The following is a 23,993-nucleotide window of genomic DNA, read 5'->3' on the forward strand; positions in this document are numbered from 1 at the left end:
TTGTCCTAGTCATTGTTCTACTGCTGTGAAGAGACACCATCACCAAGGCAACTCTTATAAAAGTATTTAGTTGGGGGCTGGCTTACAGCTTTAGAGGTTTAGTCCATCATCATCACGGTGGGGACAGCAGCACATCATGAGCTGGGGCAATGGGGCAGTAGTTGAGAGCTACAATCTGACTCACAGGCCGAGAGGAAACATTGGACTTAGCATGGGCTTTTGAAACCTCAAAGCCCACCCCCCCCCCAAGTGATACACTTCCTCCAACAAGGCCACACCTACTAATCCTTCTAATCTTTTCAAATAACACCTATTCCCTGGTGACTAAACCTTCAAATATCTGAGCCTATGGGGCCATTCTTATTTAAGCCACCACAATGACACAGCTCTCCCTATAGGAAACCAAACCCCCAACCATCACAAAATGATATGTGCTATCAAAGACTCCACAAGCGAGATACCTGAGCACCAATCCTTGCCTCTGTAAGGGCGCCTCAAAACTTAAACAGTTCCTCAAGAAATGAAATAATTTAAACAATGAAATTATCAGATCAGAAGATGAGAAAGGAAAATAATTGAGGAAAAAACCAAAAACAAAAAAAGTGTGTCATATAAAAATGAGCATTTATTGTCTTATTAAATTAAGTCATGCCCAAAACCTTCCCCCTCTAGCTCCCAAAAAGGAAAACCAGAGGCTGGAGAGATGGACAAGCAGTTAGGAACACTTACTGCTCTCATAGAAGACCCCAGTTCAGTTCCTAACACCCATGTTCAGCAGCTTACACCTGCCAGATCCTCCGGCCACAGGGGGATGACCCCTGCAAGCACCTGCTCTCATGTACACGAATCCACACATACATAATTAGGAAAAATAAAAATAAGATGTTTTAGAAAATCAATACTGAATGTGTCTGCCTTTTTTTTTCAACTGAAATTAGAGGCAGACTCATTAGGACTGACTTGCTTCTGCTGCTCATGTAGGTGGCCCTCTTCTGAGAACTGTACCACCACAGTAGTAGCTTTTATTTTTGATGGCTACTTAAAATTCACATCAAAATAACAAACTGTGAACATTTATAAGTACATGTAAGTTAGGCGTATACTCTGCCTCCAAGGGTGGAATGCACTAAATAAAATAAAGGCTAAAATTCTAAGAGAAGAGTAAATGACTTTTGTTTTAGTTTGTTTTAGGATTATTTTTGTTAGTTTGTTTTACTATTTATTTAATTCTCAATGTACTTTTGAAAACCAATTTCTGCAGAAAACAAACAAACAACAAACCTGGTTCTTGCTGCCTCTTATAAAAACTAAAAGGATTTTTAACGTATTGTGTAAAAGAAAACTAAACTAGCTAACTTATAAACAAAAGAAATTTGTCTCTCACAGGTCTGGAGACCAGGAAGTCCAAAGTGAAGATGCTGGCAAATTTGGAATCTGGTAAAGGCCTTAGCTTGGTTTCCCTCACTAAGTGTGCCCTCGTGTGTTAGGAGGGTCAACGGTCCCAGGACCTATTTCACAGCCTCTCCCATGGGACTCTCTTCTTGTGACTCATCCACGCCCCCCCCCACCACCACCACCACCATACACTCCCAAGCTCCATCTAATGGTATCAACTTTCAAGTTAGGAATTCAAGGAGATACAAACATTCCTACTGCAGAGAACAAGGCAGGGGAGGATGCAGAAGTCATGATGGGATGGAAGGAAGGCAGCATGCCCATGGCTGATCCCAGCTTCTCCCTTCCTCTTCTTGCGCCCTCAGGTGGCATCATTTCATAAAGGCTCCTCAGTGAACAGGAAGCCTGCCTGGGTGGCACGCTCCTCGGATCTCTTTACTTAAAGCACTTCTCTTAGGAAAAAAAATGCTTGCAGAAGATTCTGTTTCTGATTTATATTTATTAAGAATTTATCAAGGGGAGACAGGGAGAGGAAATGGTTTAAACTACAGAAATTAATCCCTCCTGCAAATTCATCTTAGAAAATTAAGTGTTAAAATGAGATCTGAACTCTTCAGATGATAATACTCTTTTTCTTGGGATTTAATAAGGGACTTGATGCCATTTGAGCTTAACATGAAAGATTAAACACAAAATCAGATTTATCAAAAAGAAAAAGCCAAGTTGATGGTCCTTTCCCCAGTTGACTTATCAGGTTATCTCCCAAAATAATCAATCTCCCTGTCTCACATAAAACATTTTTGTTACAATTTTTTTAATTTTTAATGTTTGTTACAATTTTTAAAAATGATTTGCAAATGGAAAAGCCCCTGATATACTTCTATTATGTTTTTTCTATTTTTCATGCTCAAAATAAACACAACGGAAGACACAAATTCTCCAGGTGACAAGCAAATTAGAGCCCCAGACAGAATTTAATCAACAATTCTTACCTTGGGCACAAAAGACCGAGTATAAGGTTTGAATTAACAAGGGCTAGGCACCAGTAAGTCAACCCAGACAACAGCAGATGCTGTTCTCGTGTCAGTGTCTTGATGAGTGAACTCTTCATCCTTCATTCATGCTCCCCTGTGAAATTCATCTACATGTGGCATTGAGGAAAAGGCGAGTAGTTGGCGCTGCCAGGGAGAGAAATAAACTATCCTAAGCTTCGATCCAGCTCAGCCTTGGGATTGCCTGTTGTCTGAGCCCCTTCCCCTGTGAATAAGGGAAAGCATCTGACCTCTTTGTATAATAGCAGAGCCGTGGCACTGAAAGCATCTCCCTCCCCATGCTATGGGTGCAGTTAATGAAGTCCTCAGTTCACAGCAAATGTGCCCAAACCTGCTGGAGGTCATTAAGTGGGAATGTCAATCACCCCAATCCACTGCCCTGAGAATTCCTCATGATCCCTCACAAAGCTGAAGTCTGCTGTAGACATATCCATCTTAAAAGTGCACATAATCTCCTACAGAGCAATGCGCTGTGCCATTCCCAGTGATGGGCACCACTGGGGTTAAACTGTTGCCAAATAGAGCCATAGGTATGAGTACCTTCTCAGAGCCCCCAAGGTGAACCTAAGGCTCTTTGTGGCCTGTAGCCTAGGAATTTGCTGCTGCACACCTTACGTGCACAGTCACCAGCCTGTGTGGTCTGTCGGATGCTGCCATGGGCTTACAGGATGAAGACAGACTACATATCATTCCATCATCATCCCCCCATCCATATATCAGTCCCCCACAAACCATCAAATGGCTGGTCCCTCAGGTACTGGGGCCCAGATCCAGATGGAAAATGCCAACTGATGAAGCTTGGGCTCTGTCAGATAGGGTTGGTTTGCTTTCAGCTGTGGTGGTCGTGGATATAAAGGACTCTCTAGGGTAGGTGAGATTAAACCCTATGGCCATTGCTGTCTTGGGAGCTGGGGCTCTGGGCTACGCCAGGACCAGAAACCAGCACTTCAACTCAACTTAACCTTTCTCCTTTCTTGCTGTCTGGGAAAGAGAGCAAACAGCAAGAGGCTACAATTTTCCCCTGTCTGAGGAAATTCTGACTTGAGGTCTTTGACCTCCATCTATTTAGAAGCATAACAGTGAGGCCGGATCTTGCTCCTTCCTGCTGAGGGTCACCTCCAGATGAAATCTGGGAGCAGATGAAGAGACTGCAGGCATTCAGACTGAAGCTGATGTATGTGATATGTGGATGGACAGATGGACACACACACCTGCACCCTCATGCACAGAGAATGAGGGCCTGGCACTTGCCTGGGGGACTGGGACCATCATAGACAGTCTTTGAAGCCCACTCCCATAGAGGACTCTCATACATGACATTAGACGTGATCATTAGCTTACTAAGAGCCAAAACACAGGGACCTGGGTTACCTGAGGGATCTGGGGAGGTTATGAGATTCTTCTCTTTGTTCAAGGGGACATATTTATTTGGTAGAAAAGTTTCTCATTTTAAAGTATAGCAGAGATAATCCACCTATGTCCCGAGCTCCATGTCCTGACACATCAGATAAAGTGACATCAATATCTTACACCTCCTTCTAACTGTCTCCTCTCCGTTCCGCCCCTGCCTGGACAGTCAATGGGAATCCTTTGGGTTAAAAGTTTCTTGCTAGTTTGTGACTAGGAATCTTTTTCCATTTCTAGTTTTCTGGGAAACTGACCACAGGGAAGCCTGCACAGGGTGTGCTGACCACAGTGTAGGAGTGGATGTGGACCACGAGAGGAGGGAGGACTGAGTCTGTCATAGGAATCCTCAGGGACGAGGAGCAGGGGCACATAGGAGGAACTGAGGATGCTCTGCTGTGTCTGGTCTCTGTCTCCCTAGGCCACAGAGTCAGCTCCAGCTCTCCTCTCACAGATCCCTGACCTTGCCTCTTCAGTTTCTCCCCAGGTTTCCTGGGTCACTCATAAGGAATGTTCAGTTTGCTTCTGAGTGCTCTGCCATGCTTGGTGTTCTTCCTTTTTTGTCTGGAGACCCTTCCCTAGTTCTGCCCTTTGAGATCCTTGTCTCACCAGGGATCCAGGATCCAAGAAGCAACAGTAATCACAGGAAGAACAGGTACTTCTGGGAAAGGCCTAGAAGCATCTTCCAAACCTTATATGGGAATTCCTGTTATGAAAGGAACCCATTTTCCAAAATAGACTTGGCAATGGGGAGGAGTAAGAGGGGTGGGAGTCTATTAGGGCAGAGGGGGTGAGGGGGAGTCTATTATACTTCCTCCCTAGACCCTCACCTCATATCAGTGTTCAGATAACAGCTTTATGTAACTTGATTTTATCCATGTAGAAACTGGAGGAATTTGGCATTTGGTGATTATGTGTGCTCTGTACCATGTAACAACTTAATAAAAGCATAGAGAGTCTTGCAACAAGAGATTAAGTGGCCCAGAATCCACCCTTTAATCTTCCAAGCAGAACGTTCTAAAGTAGAGCCTACGGGATGGGCAATTATCAAGATGTCCTCCTTCCTCTGTACTGAAGGCAGAGATCTTTGCCAGCCCCAGGGCAAGGCTGTTTATGTCCTGAAGCATAAATGACCCTCCAGCCAGACTTTAGGGAGCCTGACTTGGGGGAGAAATCTAACAGGTCATCTCATTCTTCATCATTGCTTAAAAAGGCCTACTCCTTTCTGATGGCCACAAGATATAGCATGATCACTCCTGGGGGAAACATTTAAAGGCAGGAGCCACCTACTGCCTGGGTGCCAAAGGGTTGCCATTTACACGTGCACCTACTCCTCTGTGTTCTTCTGTCATACCTAGTCTTAGGGAGGCAAAAGAACATGGTGATTTGGAGCATGACCTCAGGTCTACTATGCAACAAGGAGTCCTATCAATTGTAGTCTTGGCCCTGCTGTGGGCTACGCCATTGACTAACCATGTGGCTTTGAGCAAGGCATCTGGTCTCACTACCTTCAAAAGCAGAACTTAGTAAAAGTACCATCTCTCATGGGCTGGTGTCAGAGATTAAACAGTGATTTGTTCAGTTCATGGGATGCACTTGGCCAGCTCTTGACCCTATGTCAGAAACACAAAAGGAAGAGGGGAGAGCTGCCACCATGAGAGCAGAACCCAAGCTCCTCAGCCTCAGTCCCATCCACAGAAATCCAACTAGCAACTCACAGGCAAGCATGCCACTTTTGAAGAAAGCACAGTTATCATTCGGGGCACGGATTAAGAAGGGAAACTAAGAGAATAAGAAGTGATGAGTACCAGCCTATGGCCACATACCGTGCCATACTTCAGCATTCAACCTGCCTCAGCACCGCCTTCAACACTCACATACAAGTGCACTTGGTAACGACTACTCTGGAGGCTCAACAGAAGTAAGGACAGTAGTGGGGTTAGCATGGGAAAGCAGGGCCTTGCTCAGGATGGAAGCCCAGTGCGTGGCTTTCCCTATACCGAGCAAATGCTGGGTTTCCTTCTCCTATAAAAGACCAATATAAACCATAATACATTGTGTCTACTTCATAAAGAAACATGCAGAGTGCTAAAGAGTGTGTGTTACAATAGCAGAGAGAGTCACAGAGAGACATAGAACTAAGGACAAATTGAAGGGGCTCGTGTAAGTCAGGAAGTGGTAGTCCAGGTGGCATGTGGAGACCCAAGGCAGAGGCTGTGGTCAAGGAGCCCAAAGGTCTCCTACATAAAGAGGGAGGGAGGTGTGGGCCAAGGAACGTGAAAACTGGCAGGCCGCTGCTATCAGTGTTCCACTGAGCAGGGTTAGGGTGTGGGGGTGTTCTCAGGGTTCCTCTCAACCTCCTCCACACTTCCTAGCTACTTCAGTGACAGCAGGAGATGGAAACTGCTTTTAGCAAACCACAGTAACAAACAAGTACTTAAGCTGCTTACTTACATGAGATAGTAGTTAAAAATATCTCTGCTCACGCAGTAAGTGTTTCTTCAGAGGGTAGCTTGGTCTTTCATGGATAGAATTTGTTTCAGAGATAAAGTCTTCCTATGACAAAACATATCCAGCAATTGCATTACCCAAGACGTAATGAAGATCGGTAACACCCAGACATACGGGTCTTTGGTGTTCAGCTTCTATGTGCCCTACAAATGGGGTTGTGTGTGTGTGTGCATGCATGTGTGCATGCATATGTGTGTGCATGTGTGTGCATTTCCTTCCCTCTTCCCATCTTAAGGAGATGAATTTTCTTTAGGTTGGGAAATATGATTAAGCCAGAGCTCTTCAGCGAAGAAGAACAGAAACTGGCCACTCCTGTGGGCATCATGACCAATGCCACTGACAAGTGTCACCTTGACAGTCGGGTATAGGCTGGACTGTGTGGCATGGTCAGTGCTAGCAGCTGAGGGCTCTTTTGACACTTCACAGGGATGCCTTTAAATTCAGCTCAAGATCACCAAGCTGTGTGTCTGCAGGAAACAGTGAGTCCTGGGCACATCTACCATGGGGTCAGAAATGCTCCCTAAGATCACAGAAAACATCAATAGCCCCAATATTAAATGCTAGAAGCCGTCTCTTCTAGATCCTGGCCCTCCATAGGCGGCTCTCACACAAGTGCTTCCCTCTGTGTGTTGGGACAGAGGATGAGAGCACACATGGTCCATTGGACTGCTCCCAGGACCTCTGCCAATGGGTACTGTGCTCACATCAATCTCCTCTGTCTCTTCCTCTGGGAGCCTGCCCAAGCTCCCAACCACACAGATACCCATGGTCAGGCTTGTGCCACCATGTTCTCTCCCAGGTGAGGGTCACAACCTCATATTATCTCTATGGTTATTTCACTAATATCCACTTCCCTCACTGCACTTCAAATTCTAGTTCCCACATTTATCATCAAGGAGCTAGTTTCTCCAGAACACCTAACCTTTGGGTGGGCTTGGTGGGATATCAGAAGGCTGTGTACCCTTTCATGGATCTTCTGCCACGTGGACTGAGAAGAAGGCTGGAACCTGCCCAACAGAGTAAATGGAATGGAGCATTATGTAGCTACGAAAAAGGATACTGACCTAAAGCACTTAAAAATATGGGTTGAAACTTAACCGAAAACTAAAACGGCACACCTATCATTTTAATGCCCGCATCACACCTACATGTGAGGAAAGTGGGAATACCAGCAACAACACAGCAACAACGTGCTGTGCTTGGTGCCTGCCTATGACCAGCTCTTCTTTGGACTTCATTAGTTCTTAGGGAATTCACTAATGAGCAAACCCTGCTTCTTTACCCTCAAATTGTGTTTTAAAGACTTACTCTCAATTGTCTTCTGCCACAAAGACTTTGTTCTACATCTCATCACCATTTGGCCACTCAGAGCCCAAACCTAAGCAGGAACCTGATAATGTCTCCCAGCTTCTTACACAGTGTGCTTTCTCCCTGCTACCGATTCCCAGACTCCTCTGTGCAGAATACTGAGGCCTTCCTACCCAACCACTCACCTCGAATGAACTCCATTGCTGATTTCTCCAGGAGTCCTTCTGGAGCTGAGCCCACACCTATAGAGGCCAGCTGACCTGTATTGTTCATTTCATAACACTTCTGACAGTGGACACTGGCCCCTGCTGGTTAATGTGTCCCTTAGACTGAAACCCAGGCTGAGACTCTGGTTAATATCTGGTTAATATCTCATCTCAACGTAAGTGTGTAATCCTAGCCCTGAGGAGACTGAGTTGGAAGGATCATGAGTTTGAGGCTAGCCAGGGCTATACAGCAGAACCCTGTCTCAAAAAAGACAAAAATAACACTCATTTTAGCTCACAGTAGGTATTGAATACCACAGTGGGTTTTTCAGCTCACAATAGGTATTGAATACCATGGTGTAACTTCAGTTAACTCAGTCATTCTGGATTTCTGATGGGGTTGAAGACCTATAGTCTCATAACCAATCCTGGCTATTTACTTTGAGAGAAAAGATCTGAGTAGATGGTTTTCAGCTGACATTCATTCTAAAGCCAAAAAGCCAGGATCAAAAGTAAGTGTTTTAGTTAGAAGAGATGACAGAGGTTCTGGTTAGTCAACAGAATGATGTACTGGATATTAGGACTATCTTGTACCTCACTGGTACAATTAGGAATAAGTATGCTCTAATTGTATTTTGAGAGAAAAGTTCTACTTTAACAGGAAGAGTGATATGTAGGAGGAGCTAAGTGGGAAGGAGTACTGAGAGGAAGAGATGGAACAAGGAGAGAAGATGAAGAAGAGGAGAAGCTAGGTGATGAGAGAGAGAGAGAGAGGGGGCATGGAGGCCGATGTTCACATGTCTCCACCAGTCAAAGATAGTTTTTATATCTAGGTTGGGTATTGGGTTACGCTTCTGATTGAGCATTACTAAACTTATAAATCCTTTGATTAACATTTTTAAAAAATAGTATAAAAGCAAAAAGGAAAGGGGGGGCATGGGACAGGGGTGTTCTAGGGAGGGGAAATGTGGAAAGGGGATGGCATCTTAAATGTAAATAAAATATAAAAAAAGAAAAGAATAAAAAGAAAAAAAACAAAAAACAACAACAACAACAAAAAAAAAAAAAAAAAGAATACCATGGTGGGGTTTAAAAGTATTGTTTGAGGAGCTAAAGGAGGGATTCCTAGTTAAAAGCATGTACTGCTCTTACTGAGGACCTAGGTTCAATTCCCAGCACGTACACCTGCCTCACAACCATCTTCAATCCAGTGCCAGGGGATCCACTGCTGCCCTCCACAGTGTGCATGCATACACTCGGGGCCCATGAAATGAATCTTTAAGAATTGATATTGTTTGAGTAGTGAATTCATTCATTCATAGGATTTAGGTACTAAATCCTAAATTCTGAGGTCATGAAGCTAAAGGCGCCCACAGAAATCTGATGATGAAAAAGTACAGACACGAGTTCCTTAAAGGTGTTCAAAGAATTTTAGCAATTCAGGTAAAATCCTTCTCTCTATGAATGCTTGTTCTCACGCTCTCAAACAGCAGGAGAATTTAGGATATTCACAAGGACATCGAGAACAGCCAGACAACTGTCCATCAGCAGACTCTAGAAGCCTGGAGTAGCTGGTGGGTCCCCTATGCTAATGACCCCGGGCATCTCTGCCTGTGTGTAGTTCACTCTCATCATTCTCCCTTCACACCCCTCTCTGGAGTAGGCATGCTCAGAGGTCCCTAAGAACATGAGGCCCAGAGTAGGACTGAGTCCATACATCTACTGCTGACCCAGGAAAACAACATGCAGCAAGGGCCTGTACCCTCAATGCACGGCTGTGTTTCAGAAAACATTATAGACATACTTTCTGCCCTCCCCAAGAATCTTATGAGAAATACAGCACATCTTTAAAAACAGTCACCAGCTGGACACACAGGCCTTGAAAATGCTATGGTTGCATATAAGGATTAGTGCCAAGCCACCCCACCTCCTCTATGATTCTCCTCATCAGAAACGTGTGGTGAAGGCAGGTGACATGCTGCAGAGCGGGGAGACGGGAAGCAGGGCTGTCCCTTTCCTTTAAGACTTCATTCTTCACTTTGGTATTCAAAAGGCTTTGTACATCTCCCATTAAATCTTGTGCTGAAAAACCTACAATTCCGTCTATCATATGGCCCAGAAATACCACTCCTTGGAATAGGCTCAAAGGACTTGGCATCCCACTCCAGGGACACTTGCCCAGCAATGTGTATTTCCACCCCATTCACAGTAGCAAGAGATGAAGGAATAAGGGAAATGTGGTACACATATACCATGGAATACTGTTTGGTTGGAATGAAAAAAAAAAAAGTGAAATCATGGCATTTTCAGGTAAATGGATGGCAGAAAAGATTATATTCAGAGAGGTAGCCCAGACCCAGAAAGGCATATACACATTCTCTCTTATCAGAGGCTCCTAGCTCCCAATGTCCAGATGTGAGTGTGTAGCATGAGTAACCACAGAAACAAGTAAGTTATAAGGTACTGTAGGAGGTATGGGATTGGAAGGAAGGAAGGAAGGAAGGAAGGAAGGAAGGAAGGAAGGAAGGAACAAAGGAAAGAACGAAGGAAGGAAGCAACCAAGCAACCAACCAAGCAGGCAGGGGAGCAAGCCAGTAAGCAGCACCTCTCTATGGCCTCTGCATCAGCTCCTGCCTCCATGTTCCTGCACTGTTTGAGTTCCTGTCCTGACTTCTTTCACTGATGAGCAGTGACGAAGTGTAAGCCAAATCAACCCTTCCCTCCCCAAGCTGCTTTGGTCTTGGTGTTTCATCCAGCAATGATAACACTAACCAGGATAGAAAGAGAGCTTGGGGTGGCTGCTGGGAGGAAGGTAGTGAGGAACATGTGACATGAGAGCATGAGGGTTGTTGCAGGATACAGAAGGGAACTGGCAAGGAGATAGATGAGTGTAGGGGAGGGGGGAGTCTGGTACAAGAAGAACAATATATATATGAAAATGTCATGATGAAATCCAGTTCTTTGTTATCTTAAAAACCTTAAAATGCCCTTGGGCCAAGGTACTGTAGTCACCAGGGTTCCAGACATCTGACTCTGTGACCGGCTAAGCTTGACAACAAGGGGGCGGTGGAAGCTCCCCCAAGCACATGAAAGGCACAGCCATCAGTGAATGCAGGGATCCTCCCCCTATATCCTTGTCAACATATGTTGCAATGTGAAAACAGTTTCTTTAAAAGACAGCATTTAAGGCCACTCCTCTAGTGGAAAGGTGACCAACTAACTTGGCATACCCTAGGATCAGGGCTTTTCCACAATGCAGGACCTTGGGAAATCAAGCCAAGACAGCCATAACCCAACTGGATGATGGCCTTTCTGTGGTCACAATTCTTTGTCATTGTCATAAGCATAGTCCAGTTAGCTCCAAAGTCACCTGTTTAGAATGACCAGGGACACTGAATTTGCTGCCTCATCTGAGATGGCTGAGTGCCTTCTTACCTTCCTATGCTCCCTGCCCTGCCTCCACTGACTGAACATTCTGGAACCCTCTTCTGCCTTTTAAGTCCCCACTGTACCTCCACAGTTATCCTCAGATCCTGGACGCTAGGACCCAACAGTTCCCCACAAACTCACCGTATTGATGGAAGCTGACAAAACGGATGTCTTCTTACCTCCCATCCCCCACCCTCCACTGACTCAACCAGGAACCAATCTTGTTCAGGGCCCACATGAAAAAGCCATTCTCCTCATGTATTATCCAAAAGTATCTGGAAATTTCTGCTTTGTTGAAATCACTGTGTGTGTGCATGCATGTGTGCACCTATGTGTCTCTGTGTGTACATGAGTATGCACATATATTTCTACTCTGTGCTATGTTGCAAGTTGTCAGAGAATAGGAGACACGTGTTAGATGTTAAGTTAGTCTGCATGCCAGGCGTGGTAAACAGGTTATCAGTCTTAACACTCTCACACTCAATGTCCGATCCAATCAATTCTGTTTGACTCAGTAAACATGAGGATCAGCTGGACAGTTACATGAAGACGCTCAGCTAAGGGGAGTTGAATGGATACATAAATGCAGATGCCATCTGACACGTTCAGAAGCAGCAGGGTCCCTCTGCTCTCCTTGGAACTTAACTTCCATCTGCTCTGTGCCCCTTTGCTTTTGGACTACTTTTGAGAGCACACCATCACCTGTGTCATGTTAAGCAGGATGGGGTTATGTCAACCTTCCTGTCTTGTTTGTGAGCCCTTAGAAAGTAGAGATGTGTCGTGATCATTGCAAATAGCTTCCCAAGAAGTTTGTATGTATTTTAGCATCAGAAAATCCTGTTGTACTAATTCTAGGAGTTAGAGGTTATATCTAAACAAAGCACACACGGAGCCTTGGCTATGCCAGTTCCTGCAGCAGAGGAACTGTGGCTGGAGGCAAATGGGCCTCTGATCATCAAAGTCATCTTCACGATGAAACAGGTTTAAAGGTAGAATACTGCAGAGATCACACATCATTTAAGAGACAAGTGTCACCAGAGCCCACATCTCGAGGTCCTCCCTATGCTCTTGGTCTCTGAATGCTGAACAATGCCCCCTCATTGTCAACCTTGGAAAAGCACAAACCAGAAGGGGAAGAGACCTAGGCTGTGGACAGGGATAACTGTGGCTCTCTGACCACCTGAGCCTGGCAAACCTAGCATTTTCACATCTTCTATACCACTTGCCAATACAGTGAATAATCAAAAATTGACCATAGATTATTAGCTTATTAAAATGTTTGATCTAATCTCCTTAAATAGTTTAACATTTTAATATAGCTGTGTTATCATTTCTAAAAATAGTACTAAAAAGTTGATTGCTACTTTCTTATACAACCTTAAACTCAAGTATAACTTCTATTAAATTTCAAGGGCCATTTAGGGACCATTTAATGTGGGTCTCTGTGTGTAGCAATTGTGTTTCTGGGGAAGGGAATGTCTAATGTTCATCACTAACAATTCAGAGAAGAGCTGACCTGCATATGTTTCTTTCAAAGCAGCTGTCTGATTTTTTTTCAGGGCCCTTTCCATGGAATGAAGGTAACTAACCCCTCTGCTGGTCTGCCTGAATGTCAATCTACCCAAAACATAGGGCTTTGGTTAATTCTGGCAGAATCAGGCAAGCTAAATGTATAGTTATCATATTCGAGATGCTGGTTGGCAAATATAGATCCCTGCTTCAGCTCTCTAGACAGAGTCATATGCAAATGTTTTCACTACTTGCAATCATGTAAACAAACCAAAAAACTATGCCTATGCAAATTAAATATGCATATTAACAGCGTTTATTGTTGACTGGTGGACCACAGATTATTTCCCAGACTCCTTTCTGTTGGTGTATGGCTTCTAAAATGTCTAGTGAACGCTTTCATATTGTAAAACTAAAAACTTCAGTTTTAAAATCTATGACAGAAGACAATGGGTAGATAAATATTGTTAGTTTTGAAGAATGTTTATACCAAGCATCTGATTTTGTTTTGTGTTTGGAGTTTGTGTGTGCATGTGTGTGTATGGGTGTATGTGTGTGTGCATGTGAGTGTGTGTGCATGTGAGTGTGTGTATGCATGTGAGTGTGTGTGTACATGAGAGTGTGTGTACATGTGTGTGTGCATGTGAGTGTGTGTGTGCATGAGTGTGTGCGTGTGAGTATGTGTGTGCATGTGAGTGTGTGTGTACATGAGAGTGTGTGTGTACATGAGAGTATGTATGTACATCTGAGTGTGTGTGTGCATGTGAGTATGTGTGTACATGAGAGTGTGTGTGTACATGAGAGTGTGTGTGCATGTGAGTGTGTGTGTACATGAGAGAGTATGTGTATATGAGAGTGCGTGTGTACATGAGAGTGTGTGTGCATGTGAGTATGTGTGTGCATGTGAGTGCATGTGTGCATGTGAGTATGTGTGTGCATGTGAGTGTGTGTGTACATGTCAGTGTGTGCAACAAAGGAAGGAAGATGTTGGGTGTCCTCTATCACGCTTTACCTTATTCCTTTTGAGACAGGCTCTCTCACTGAATCTGAAGTTCATTTGTTTGTTTGTTTGTTTAGTGGGCTAGTTTCTGTCTTCAACCCAACCCACCTCCACCAGTGGGGCCATATCTGTCATTTTTCTATGGGTGCTAGGGTTCTGAACTCAGGTTTTCATGCTGTGCATCAAGTGTGTACTTTTATCCACTGGGCCATCTCTCTAGCCTGTTTTTCTTTTCTTTTCCTTTCCTTTCCCTTTTTCCCTTCCCCTTTTTCCCATTCCCCCTTTCCCCCTTCCTCCCTTTCTCCCTTTCTCCCTTTCCTTTCCTTTTTCCTTTTCTTTCTGTTGTTGTTGTTTCTGCTGCTGCTGTTTGCGGTACCAGTTCAGTTTGACTTTATTTTTGACAGCACTGAGGACTGAACCTAGGGTCTCATGAAGGCTAGACAAATACTCTATCCTTGAGCTACACCACTAAGCCTCCACCAGGTATCCTCAAACACTTTTTCCCAAGGAAAGAGAAGAGGCTAATGGTATGTTTTATGCAGATTTGAAAAGGGATGGTCACATTCACTAACTGAATACTCCAGCAAAACCAACTGAGAGAGTAGTCAGGTTTTCTTCCTGACAGAGCCCAAGATTCTTCAGGTAAGGATTGATAGGTACTGGCTGCTGACCTTTCTTGGAGAAGAGGCGGATCCGGATGACTAGAAGGTCTGGTGATCTGGGAGGTGGTAACTGAAGTTTCGGGATGGAAATCGACATCCCCTTGGTGACTGAGCAAGGGCTTTCTGGGCTCACTTGACTCTAATGGTGGCGATGGCTGACTCTTTAAGACGATCCGCTCATCTGGCTCTCTGATAACCTGAGTGACAATGTGCATTATCCTTCACTTATAGTTTGGGGTTTGATTTGCCTAATAATAATAGCTAGGAGCAGGCTAGGACAAGGAAGAGAAACTGAGGTAAGTTAACAATACATGGCCCGGGACCTCCTGTAAATAAAAAGGGGTGGTAGTCCAGAAGGATCAGGAGTCCAGGCCAGGGGTACACAACACAGCCAAAGGCTCTGCATGTTTAAAAGGCAAAACTGAATTCACACTTGGAACTTTGATTTTTGAAGACACAGACTCGTTGGTTCTGGGAAAGATCTGATTTTTAGACAAAGTATGTGTGTGCTGAACATCTGCAATGCAGCATATACTTAATTTCTTCCACATGCATTTCTTTCAGTGTGTACCACACAAGCTTTCAGCTCAGCAAACGGCTTAAGCCTGAGGCCACGTTTATTACCACCTCACTGTAGAGAGGTATCTGGTTGGAGAAAGGTAACATGAGTGACTGGTGATAAAGTAAGAATCACTCTATATAAACACTTCCTTGGTAATGGATCCCACAGATGGAAGAAGGGGAGCAAGCAAGTGAACCCCATGGTGAAGCAGACAGTGCAGCTACATCAGCTACGTTGCCCTAAGGTGAGCATCACAGCTAGGGACACACGCTCCCCACCGACTGCATGGGGCCTAACACAGATGCTGGAAAGGAACCATCTGCAGATGCTGCCGATAAACGTACCTTTATGTTTGCCTCCAGGCTGTCAAGAGACGATGCTAGAAGAAAGAGGAATAGGGTGAGGAACTTGTCATTACCAGTTAGCCATAAAACTGCCGACACATTCATCCCATAGCAGAAACGAGTGTTTAGACCATAAATGAACGACAAAAGAACTAAAGTGCTCTCTTGTAAATTCCAAGATACAACTGAGTCTCCCTCGGGTACTGTGAGTCTATAAGACCTTTCTCTGTCTTCCTGGGGTCCACAGTCAAGTTGTACTTTCAGTGACAGTACAGCTGGAAAGGGGTTGGGGGACAAACAGGTCATGGGTCAGAAGTTTGAGAGCCTTACACAGTGGCCTTAAAGAAAGAAAGCATATTTGCCCAGATACGCAAAGCTTTGAAGAAGGCAATATGGGTCTAACAAAGTTCCTGTGCTCAGCCTCATGAATCCTTGTTGGGTTTTGGCTCTTGAGGATACGTGTGCAAGGGTGAACGTGAATATAAAGTCGAGACAATGGATACATGAGAAGCACAATGCACCTAAACCATAAATCACTGTCATTACCCTAAATGTCCATGAGACATACACAGACCTCACACCAGTGAGTGGAAAGGATGATTAGAAACTAAAGTAATGACCTAACGTTATGAAACCCTAGTTCCAAAACAAAGCCAAATATTGCAGTAATAAATTCTTTTTCAATTCTATTAATAATACACATGGAGAAAAACGAAAAGCAAGTGGATGGTTTCCTGCCCCCCTCCCAGGTTTAGTGACAAAACATTCTTTGGACCCTGGTTCACCTTACAGCAGCAGTTGTAATATGAAAGACATAAGAAGAGCTTTTTAAAGCCTGACATGTTGCCTACCTGAGGACAGGCATCTCTGTGTATGCACATGGTCCTGAACCGCCCCTCCCCCAACCCTAAGCTGGGCAAGGAATCAGCAAAGTCCCTTACAGGTATAGGTACAAAACTATCCTGAGGCATAGGAACCCCTTGGGCACCCCTCTGCACGGTGAGTTTAGAAGTGCATCAGCATCTGATCTGCTTTTGACCCCTTGTTTCTCAAAGGGCAATCCATAACCCAACAGCGTGAGGACCACCCAGAAGCCTGTAAGAAAAGGACTCAGGCCCCACACCAACACAGTATCAAGACCTGCAGTTTGGAGGCATGGCTTTCTTCTCCCACTGGCCTGGAGGTGGCCTAAACACAGGGATAGCTTGACAAAACACGGGATTCCAGGATGTAATTCCAGAGATCTGAATCTGCAGGTTGTAGCTCTGCCAACAGATTGATGTGTGACTTGTAGTCACACTGTGACCTCTGCAAACTTCCTCTCCTGCCAGGCAAAGACCAAGACAAGCATGGTATACGGGCACCATCAGATGCAAGCTGGCATCAAGCTTGACCTTCACTCCTAGGAAGGGACATTTGCTGCTGCTTGCACTCAGTGTGACAGGGAAGATGGCACCGCTTTTACAGGCTGCACCAGTGACCTTCAATGGCAGGGCCTAAATTAAATCTCAGATGTGATGAAGCACTTTCCCCTCTCAGCCTCACATTCTGTCTGTGCTTAACTGTGATCAGTCACTTTGCTCTCAGAACACTGGCCTGAATTAGCATAAAACCCTCTGCAGTCCCTTACAGGTCCATTAAGCCAAACACAAGGAACTCCAGTGTGAGGACATTGTAACTCAGTCCTATCAAGATGGTAACAAAGGGGACCATCGCTAGCCCTGTCTAGACTTAGAACTCCGGGCAAGCTGCTATGACCTTCACTAGGGACAGACTCACACATTCTAGTCCCTGTTAATTAATTGTATAGTCCAGAAACCTCAATGGGGGACAGGGATCACTTCAGGACCTTTTACGAAACCTCCCAATTAAAGCTTGCATTCATAATTACACTAAGACATGATTTATTCCCCTCGGTCTCATTCTCCCATAGTCTAACAAAAGCCACCACAACACATCATAACATGACTGTTGTAATGGGGGCATGTCATAACATTACTAGTCTAATGGTTAGCGACTTCTCTGCTGGTGTATTATATTTTGCAATTACTCGGTTTCAATTTCGAACATGCTAAATGTGGACAGTCATCATCCACATCGACCAGAGCTCTTTAAAGCCCCCAGTATCATTTACAAATGCATACGGTCCTGAAATCCACAGCACTGAAGACAGCTAGCTACCTTAGCCTAACCGCTTCAGAGAGTTGGCTTCCTCCTCACTAACATAGGATCTGGTCAGCAAGTGTCATGACCACCATCAAAAAACAAACAAACAAAAAACCCCCAGCAAAACAAACAACATATTTGCTAACTGTCAGGGCTGCTTGTGCAGAGTTTACAGGAGGACAAGCTGCTGTCGGCTTTGCCAGCCTAGCCAGAGGCTGTAGCCATGTGTGGTTAGTCACATCCTCCAGCTTGGTCCCCCCCTTCAAGTACCCAGGACAACTTGAAAACAAACTGCTTCTTAGTTCTTCTGCCTCAGGGGAACGCCACAGCTAGAGAGACCTTGAGAAGCAAGCCCACAGTTTACAGTGTAACCTGAAGTTCCTCAGAGCAAAAAAGGCTTAGTGGAATACAGTGGTGTTCATTGGGTAAATGTTGGTAACAAAGAACTCAAGTACCTCTTTTCTTTGAAAGATCCAAGTTTATAAACTTAGGTTTTCTTCTGGACTTCTGTGAACGGTCCTCCAAATTATTTTCACCAAAGGGGTTTCCACTGTCCACCTGAAAGTGAAGGAGACCTGTAAGTTTTCTCATCCATTGTCGCTTGGATCACCTTATTACCCATGATGCCTTTCAACCTCGGACAAAGAGAATCTTGGGAAATAACCTAAATCACAGTCTCCAGGTATGTTATGTTTACTCCACAGAGGAAACTATCCACCATCTCCACTGAGGCTAGATATGAGAGTGTGTGTTAACTGTGAGCATAGAGAACTGGAATTGACACAAGGTATGTTCTTATAACTGGTGATGATGAAAACACAGAGCCCAAAGCTTCTGCCTCCTGTGAGTTACGACTACAGGTGTGAGCTACCAATCCAGCTTGGAATTCTTTGAATTGGACAGCAGAGCATTCCAGAAATCAAGAGACTGACCAGATTCCCTTCGGGTCCGATGTCTAGATTCTTTTAAAGCACAATAGCACTAACTACTCTCTTACTTAAAGCAACAGACCACACTTTCCTAAAAACAGAATTGGTAGACACAATCTGTGAAAGCAGATCAAAATACTCGAAAAGGAGATTCTTCTGCAGCATAAAGCTAGACTTTGAAATTTTTTTTTTCAGTGAGGCAGGCTACAATGCTAATTTGTATTGTATGTCAAGAAATAGATTGAAGTTTTCTCATTTAAATTTTTAAAGGTGTGTGTTTTGTTTGCATGTATGTCCATGTACTACATGTGTGTTGGTGCCCAAAGAAGCCAGAAGAGGGTATCAGATGCTCTGGAACTGGACGTATAAACAGAGCTGCTGTGTGGGTGCTGGGAACTGAACCTGGATCCTCAGGACCACCTGCCCATGATCTTACCTGCTGAGCCCCCTCTTCAGACACAAGCTCTCTAAGTTTTAATGTCTCTAGGTAATCAAGTAGGTTAAATGACCTACAAACAGGCTAAACACACAAAGAAGTGTGATGAATTGTCAAATAACGAAAATGTCAACTTTTCACTCCCTAAGAAATCTAGCCAATTTTCTTTTAAGATTAATTAACCCACAGTGCCAGGGACTGCATTTTATAATCATTTATATGGAATAGAATAAGCTACATTGTCAAAGAAATGCAAGCTATCAATACTGCTTATGGGGCCATGTTTAAGGACAGATTGCTACATTTTGCTAGGCATCTTTACCAAGACCACCATAAAGAAACCAGCCATAAAATATTTTTGTGTTTATGACTAGTTCTTATTTGTAGATAATAGTTAATATTGTAGCCAGTCCCTATTTTCTACCCAGAAAGCTCAATCTACCTACAAGCAAACTACATACAACCATCTCATCAGCATCAGTCTTGACCAAGACTAACCCCAACTCAAGGCCTCTGTCAGATACACAGTCATCATTTCTAGTGATCTTTAAGTCAAGATATTAATTTAGCATTTTATCAATTGCTAATATTCTGAAGACAGTTACTAGCTGGAATTTGGGGTGGAGATCACAAAGAATAAAAAATATTAGCTTGAATATTTCTATATAACAGTATAATTACAGCTTCGTGGAAAACATAAAGGCTATGTGTACAAAAACGAAGAAAATGAATCAAATTAATGATTTGTGGCTGCTATGTGTATGTTTGTGAGTGTGTGCTTGTGAGTGTGTGTGTGTGTGTGTGTGTGTGTGTGTGTGTGTGTGTGTGTGTAACTTAGTAGCTCAAATTTTCCTGGACATACGATATAGCCCAGGCCATAGTCTCAAACTCACGGTAATCCTCCTGCCTCAGCCTGCCAAGTGCAGGGATTGAAAGGGCACATCACCACACCTAACTTTAGATATTCTTTTTTTATTACACTGATGAGCCAATGTGTAAATTCATCTTGGATGTCTCTATTTTATAATATAGTAATTCAAAACAATTTTTCAAGACAACAAAGACTAGTGAGTGATGCCCACTGTTTCTGGCGACTGAGGCTCAGAGTTTCTGAGTGAAGCCTGTCACTGCTTCCTTCCCACCTTCCCGTGCTGAAATCCTGTCCCCGCTCAACATTTGGCTACTGAGCACCGATCTCATTGAGAAAGAGAAAAGTGTTTCTTATAAATAATAGAGTTTCAGTTTGAAATGATGCACTTTACCGGCCAGCCTTGGACGGACATCTCCAATTCCTGGCAGCTCACACTCTTCTGAATAATGGTGAGCTATCATCTACAGACATCACACTCTATTAATAATGGTGGAAATTTAAAGATGATCTGATTGACAGTTACTGAGCAAGTTCTCTCTGAAATGCCTTTATAGACATTTCCTAAAAAATAATACTGGAAAGTGAACATAATTTAATGACAGTTATTATTCATCTGAATTCCCTCTTCAGTTACTACTGCCCACTTGTTTGCACGGCTCAACAATTCTTTCTCCCACTCTTCTGCACATCCTCATGCAGGAATTTACTCTGAAAAAAAAAAATTACTTTCAGCTCACATGTCTAACCACAAACGGAGGCTTCCTTTCTCCTGGGAACTTGAAGCTTTTTCCATGGTTCCGCTGAGTCGGCCGATGGAGATGGAGGCGTTGAGGGGAGGGTTCCTGGGACTCTGTGCCTTTGGGGAGTTGGTCAGAATTTTTCTCCTTTGGCTTCTTTTTCCTGTTATTTGCCTGGACTCTTTGTCCATGTGAGAAAGACCTTTGCAATGTACACCTTTCATCCTGAGAGCAGAAAACAAACAAAGATTTGTTGTTCTGCCTCATTGTGTTCCTCCAGTGCTGGGAATCAAGCCTAAGGCCTTGGGTATGTTTAGAAGGCACTCTACCCATGAGCTGTACCTGTAGCCAAAAATATTCTTTTGATTGAATAAAAAAAAGATAATTCAGTCAAGACTATAACTGTAATTAATTGAACATTTAAAAACTAAGAAGAGTGCCTCAAATTTATAAAACAAATCTTTAAAGATGGGTATTTCTCTAATTAATCTACCAGTTAGCTTAACATAATCAGTATGGATAACTGACTAAAATCACATGTTTTAAATAATAACAGGGAGGCTTATTTGTATTAGGGGAAAATTTGAAAACAGCAGATACACACCAACATCCTTCAAGCTCAAGCAGATTACAGACATGGAGAAACACAGGAGGCATATGTATACACATGGGTCCATTCATCTCACTTAAAAGGAACTAAGCAGCCGGGCGGTGGTGGCGCACGCCTTTAATCCCAGCACTTGGGAGGCAGAGGCAGGCGGATTTCTGAGTTCGAGGCCAGCCTGGTCTACAGAGTGAGTTCCAGGACAGCCAGGACTATACAGAGAAACCCTGTCTTGAAAAAACCAAAAAAAAAAAAAAAGGAACTAAGCATTGCTGTGTGTACAGCAATGAAAGCATTTCTAATAGCTTACGGAGGCTGTTTAGAATCAGGGTCTCACCGTGTAGCCCATACTTGCCCTTCAACCTATAAGCAAGTTCCCACCTCAGCTTCTTCCCGAGTGCTGGGATCATAGGGATGCATCACCCCGACCAGCTTAAAATGGTTTTAAAAAGTAAAGCTAGCTGTCACAGTGAATCAATAAGTATCTTCGCTGAAAATCCCACCTTTTTACTCAGAACAAGAACTCTGTCTGGCTCCTTTTGATTCCCCCAGCCGTTCTGTCTTCCCCATATCTGTGATGTGCAGGGTGGGGAAGGCTAGTGATCTCATATTCTGATATGGTAAATCATATCATATTCTGATATGGTAAAATGATGGGTAAATACCATCATTTACCCATGAGCCTCCAGTTGAACATCTCTGTTCTGAACACACAGCAAACACACTCTAATGTGGCGGTCTAAGCAAATGGTCTGAACACAGAAACCAAACCGAGCACAAACTGCCCAGTTTATTTATATGTTTCGTTTCATTTCAACTTAGCAAGCTGACTTCAGATTAACAGTCTTTAAATTGGGGTGGAGGTTGGGGGGTGGGGGGAGCTCCTGTCATTTCTGTCATAGCCCTCTTGATTATACTTACAGAAAAAAATCTGTTTTTACACGGGAACACACATTCTAGGATGGCTGTCCTTGTAGAAAACTCTAGTTTGGGAGCAATGCCCTAAAAACAAGGCAGCATAAAGAGAAGCAAATAAAATTACTGGAAACAATTCGCTTGCCCATCTCATCTGCACCGGAAACCCGCCAAGAACCCAAGTGTCCCGTAGTCTGTATACACAGAATACATTTTTTAAAACAAGTACTAAACCAGGGGCTCTCAACTTGTGGGTTAAGGGGTCGAGTATTTATATAGTGATTGATAACAGTAGCAAAACTGCCATTATGAAGGAGCAATAAAATAATCTTATGGTTGAGGGGTCACCACAAAATGAAGAACTGTACTAAAGGGACACAGCATTAGGAAGGGTGAGAACCACTGGGTTAAACACCTACGTAATGTATACTCTATATTAAGCTGAGGTTTAAGTCAATGAAGCATACTCCTAACTTGGAATACACACATACTCCTAACACAACCTTGTGAAGTGGATCCTAATACAATTTTCACTTGGACAAAAGTGATCTCGGACACAGGCTGGCAGTGGCAGAGCTGGTCCCAGGAGGCATCTGGTAACAGTGTCTATGATATTAGCTACTCTATCTAAAATATGGGATCATAAAAAAAAATTAGTAAAGAGGGGGGCAGGTAGAGGATCTTCTTCCCTATCTACTTGTCTTGGCAAACTTATATAAACCATTTATATTCATCAGGCCTAGTCTTCTTTGTTTTTTTGTTTTTGTTTTTGTTTTTCGAAACAGGGTTTCTCTGTATAGTCCTGCCTGTCCTGGAACTCATTCTGTAGACCAGGCTGGCCTCAAACTCAGAAATCCAACTGCCTCTGCCTCTGCCTCTGCCTCTGCCTCCCAAGTGCTAGGATTAAAGGCGTGCACCACCACTGCCTAGATCATCAGGCCAAATCTTAACTAGTAGATGTCTACTTCGGTATGGTGCTTTATCATCTAAATGACTGATGAGATTTAAAATGAAATAAAACAACAATGTATAGAAATACAGGGGGGTGGGGGAAGCTGGGTGGAGGTGGGACACCCCTTTAGTCCTAGCACTCAGGAGGTAGAGGCAGGAGCGTCTGTGACTTCAAGACCCACCAGGCTATTGATCGAATTCTAGGACAGCCAGGACTACACAGGGAAACCATGTCTCTAAAAACCAAAAAGAAAAGAAAAAAAAAAAAGGAGGAAAGGAAAAAAAAGAAAGAGAAAAATCTAATTGTTACTGAACTGATAAGAGAGAGTGAGCAGGTGGATGGTTTGCCCGACTAGACAATTCATTCACCCTCATTTTCTATAGTAGTAATAACAACCAGGAAGAGTGCACTGCAAACATCTAGGAGAATTAGCATCATGTTTGCAGCTAAGAACAGAAAGCTGAAGCATAAGAATTCCTGCTCTGCCACCCACCGGCTCTGTGAGCCCGGGTACATTCCCGATGTACAGCATATTCCCCTCCACTTGATGGGGGAGGAGACAGCAGTCCCTTCCTGGATGACAGTGACAGAACAAGATATGCCATGCTGTGAGCTCAGCACGCACCAGCAGTGAGCATCAGCTGCTCCTGAAGCTTTAATGGCTTCCATTTTGATTTGTTATTTGATTCAGAGGAGCTGAATCATTTCTATCTATTGTTTTTCTTACAAATTGTTGGTAGAGTTTGATAAAGCCAGTTACAGGAACTGATATTTTTTTCATCTGGTGCACGAGGGCATTCCGATGCATTTTAAAGCTGGTAAAACATCTTCATTCACAAATAACTACAAATACAACTTCTTACAGGTTTGTCTTTCTATTAGTGCCCAGGGCACTCACCACATGACACGTGGGGACAAAAATAAGTGTTTCTCCTTGTTTTGATTTTGAAGGTGGCTTTTATTTAACTGGGAATTTGAGGAAAACAAAGTTGATCTAAGAG

At 43.6% G+C, this 23,993-nt stretch overlaps 1 protein-coding gene across 32 annotated transcripts in view; it reads right to left on the reverse strand.

Annotated features, from left to right (window-relative positions):
- Positions 1 to 23,993, reverse strand: part of Spata6l (spermatogenesis associated 6 like) — a 63,217-nt gene that overhangs the window by 19,107 nt on the left and 20,117 nt on the right. For 9 of the 32 annotated variants that reach the window (XR_013106033.1, XR_013106028.1, XR_013106035.1 and 6 more), the window contains 8 exons: positions 22,047 to 22,127; positions 20,522 to 20,746; positions 18,004 to 18,106; positions 15,383 to 15,417; positions 14,486 to 14,673; positions 7,285 to 7,369; positions 6,306 to 6,407; positions 2,388 to 2,573 (listed from right to left, as the gene is read on the reverse strand). Coding sequence is in view for 10 of the 32 variants with exons in the window: in XM_076918887.1 (XP_076775002.1) it covers positions 6,318 to 6,407; positions 7,285 to 7,369; positions 14,486 to 14,673; positions 15,383 to 15,417; positions 18,004 to 18,106; positions 20,522 to 20,746; positions 22,047 to 22,127 (807 nt within the window). In the remaining 22 variants the exon portion in view is untranslated. Of the gene's footprint in view, positions 1 to 1,874; positions 2,574 to 6,305; positions 6,408 to 7,284; positions 7,370 to 14,485; positions 14,674 to 15,382; positions 15,418 to 18,003; positions 18,107 to 20,521; positions 20,747 to 22,046; positions 22,128 to 23,993 lie in introns of those variants that run through there. The other 23 variants (XR_013106052.1, XR_013106055.1, XR_013106054.1 and 20 more) reach the window with 12 other exon arrangements.

The sequence above is a fragment of the Arvicanthis niloticus genome, chromosome 1 (genome assembly GCF_011762505.2).
Source record: "Arvicanthis niloticus isolate mArvNil1 chromosome 1, mArvNil1.pat.X, whole genome shotgun sequence".
NCBI classification, from domain to species: Eukaryota; Metazoa; Chordata; class Mammalia; order Rodentia; family Muridae; genus Arvicanthis; species Arvicanthis niloticus.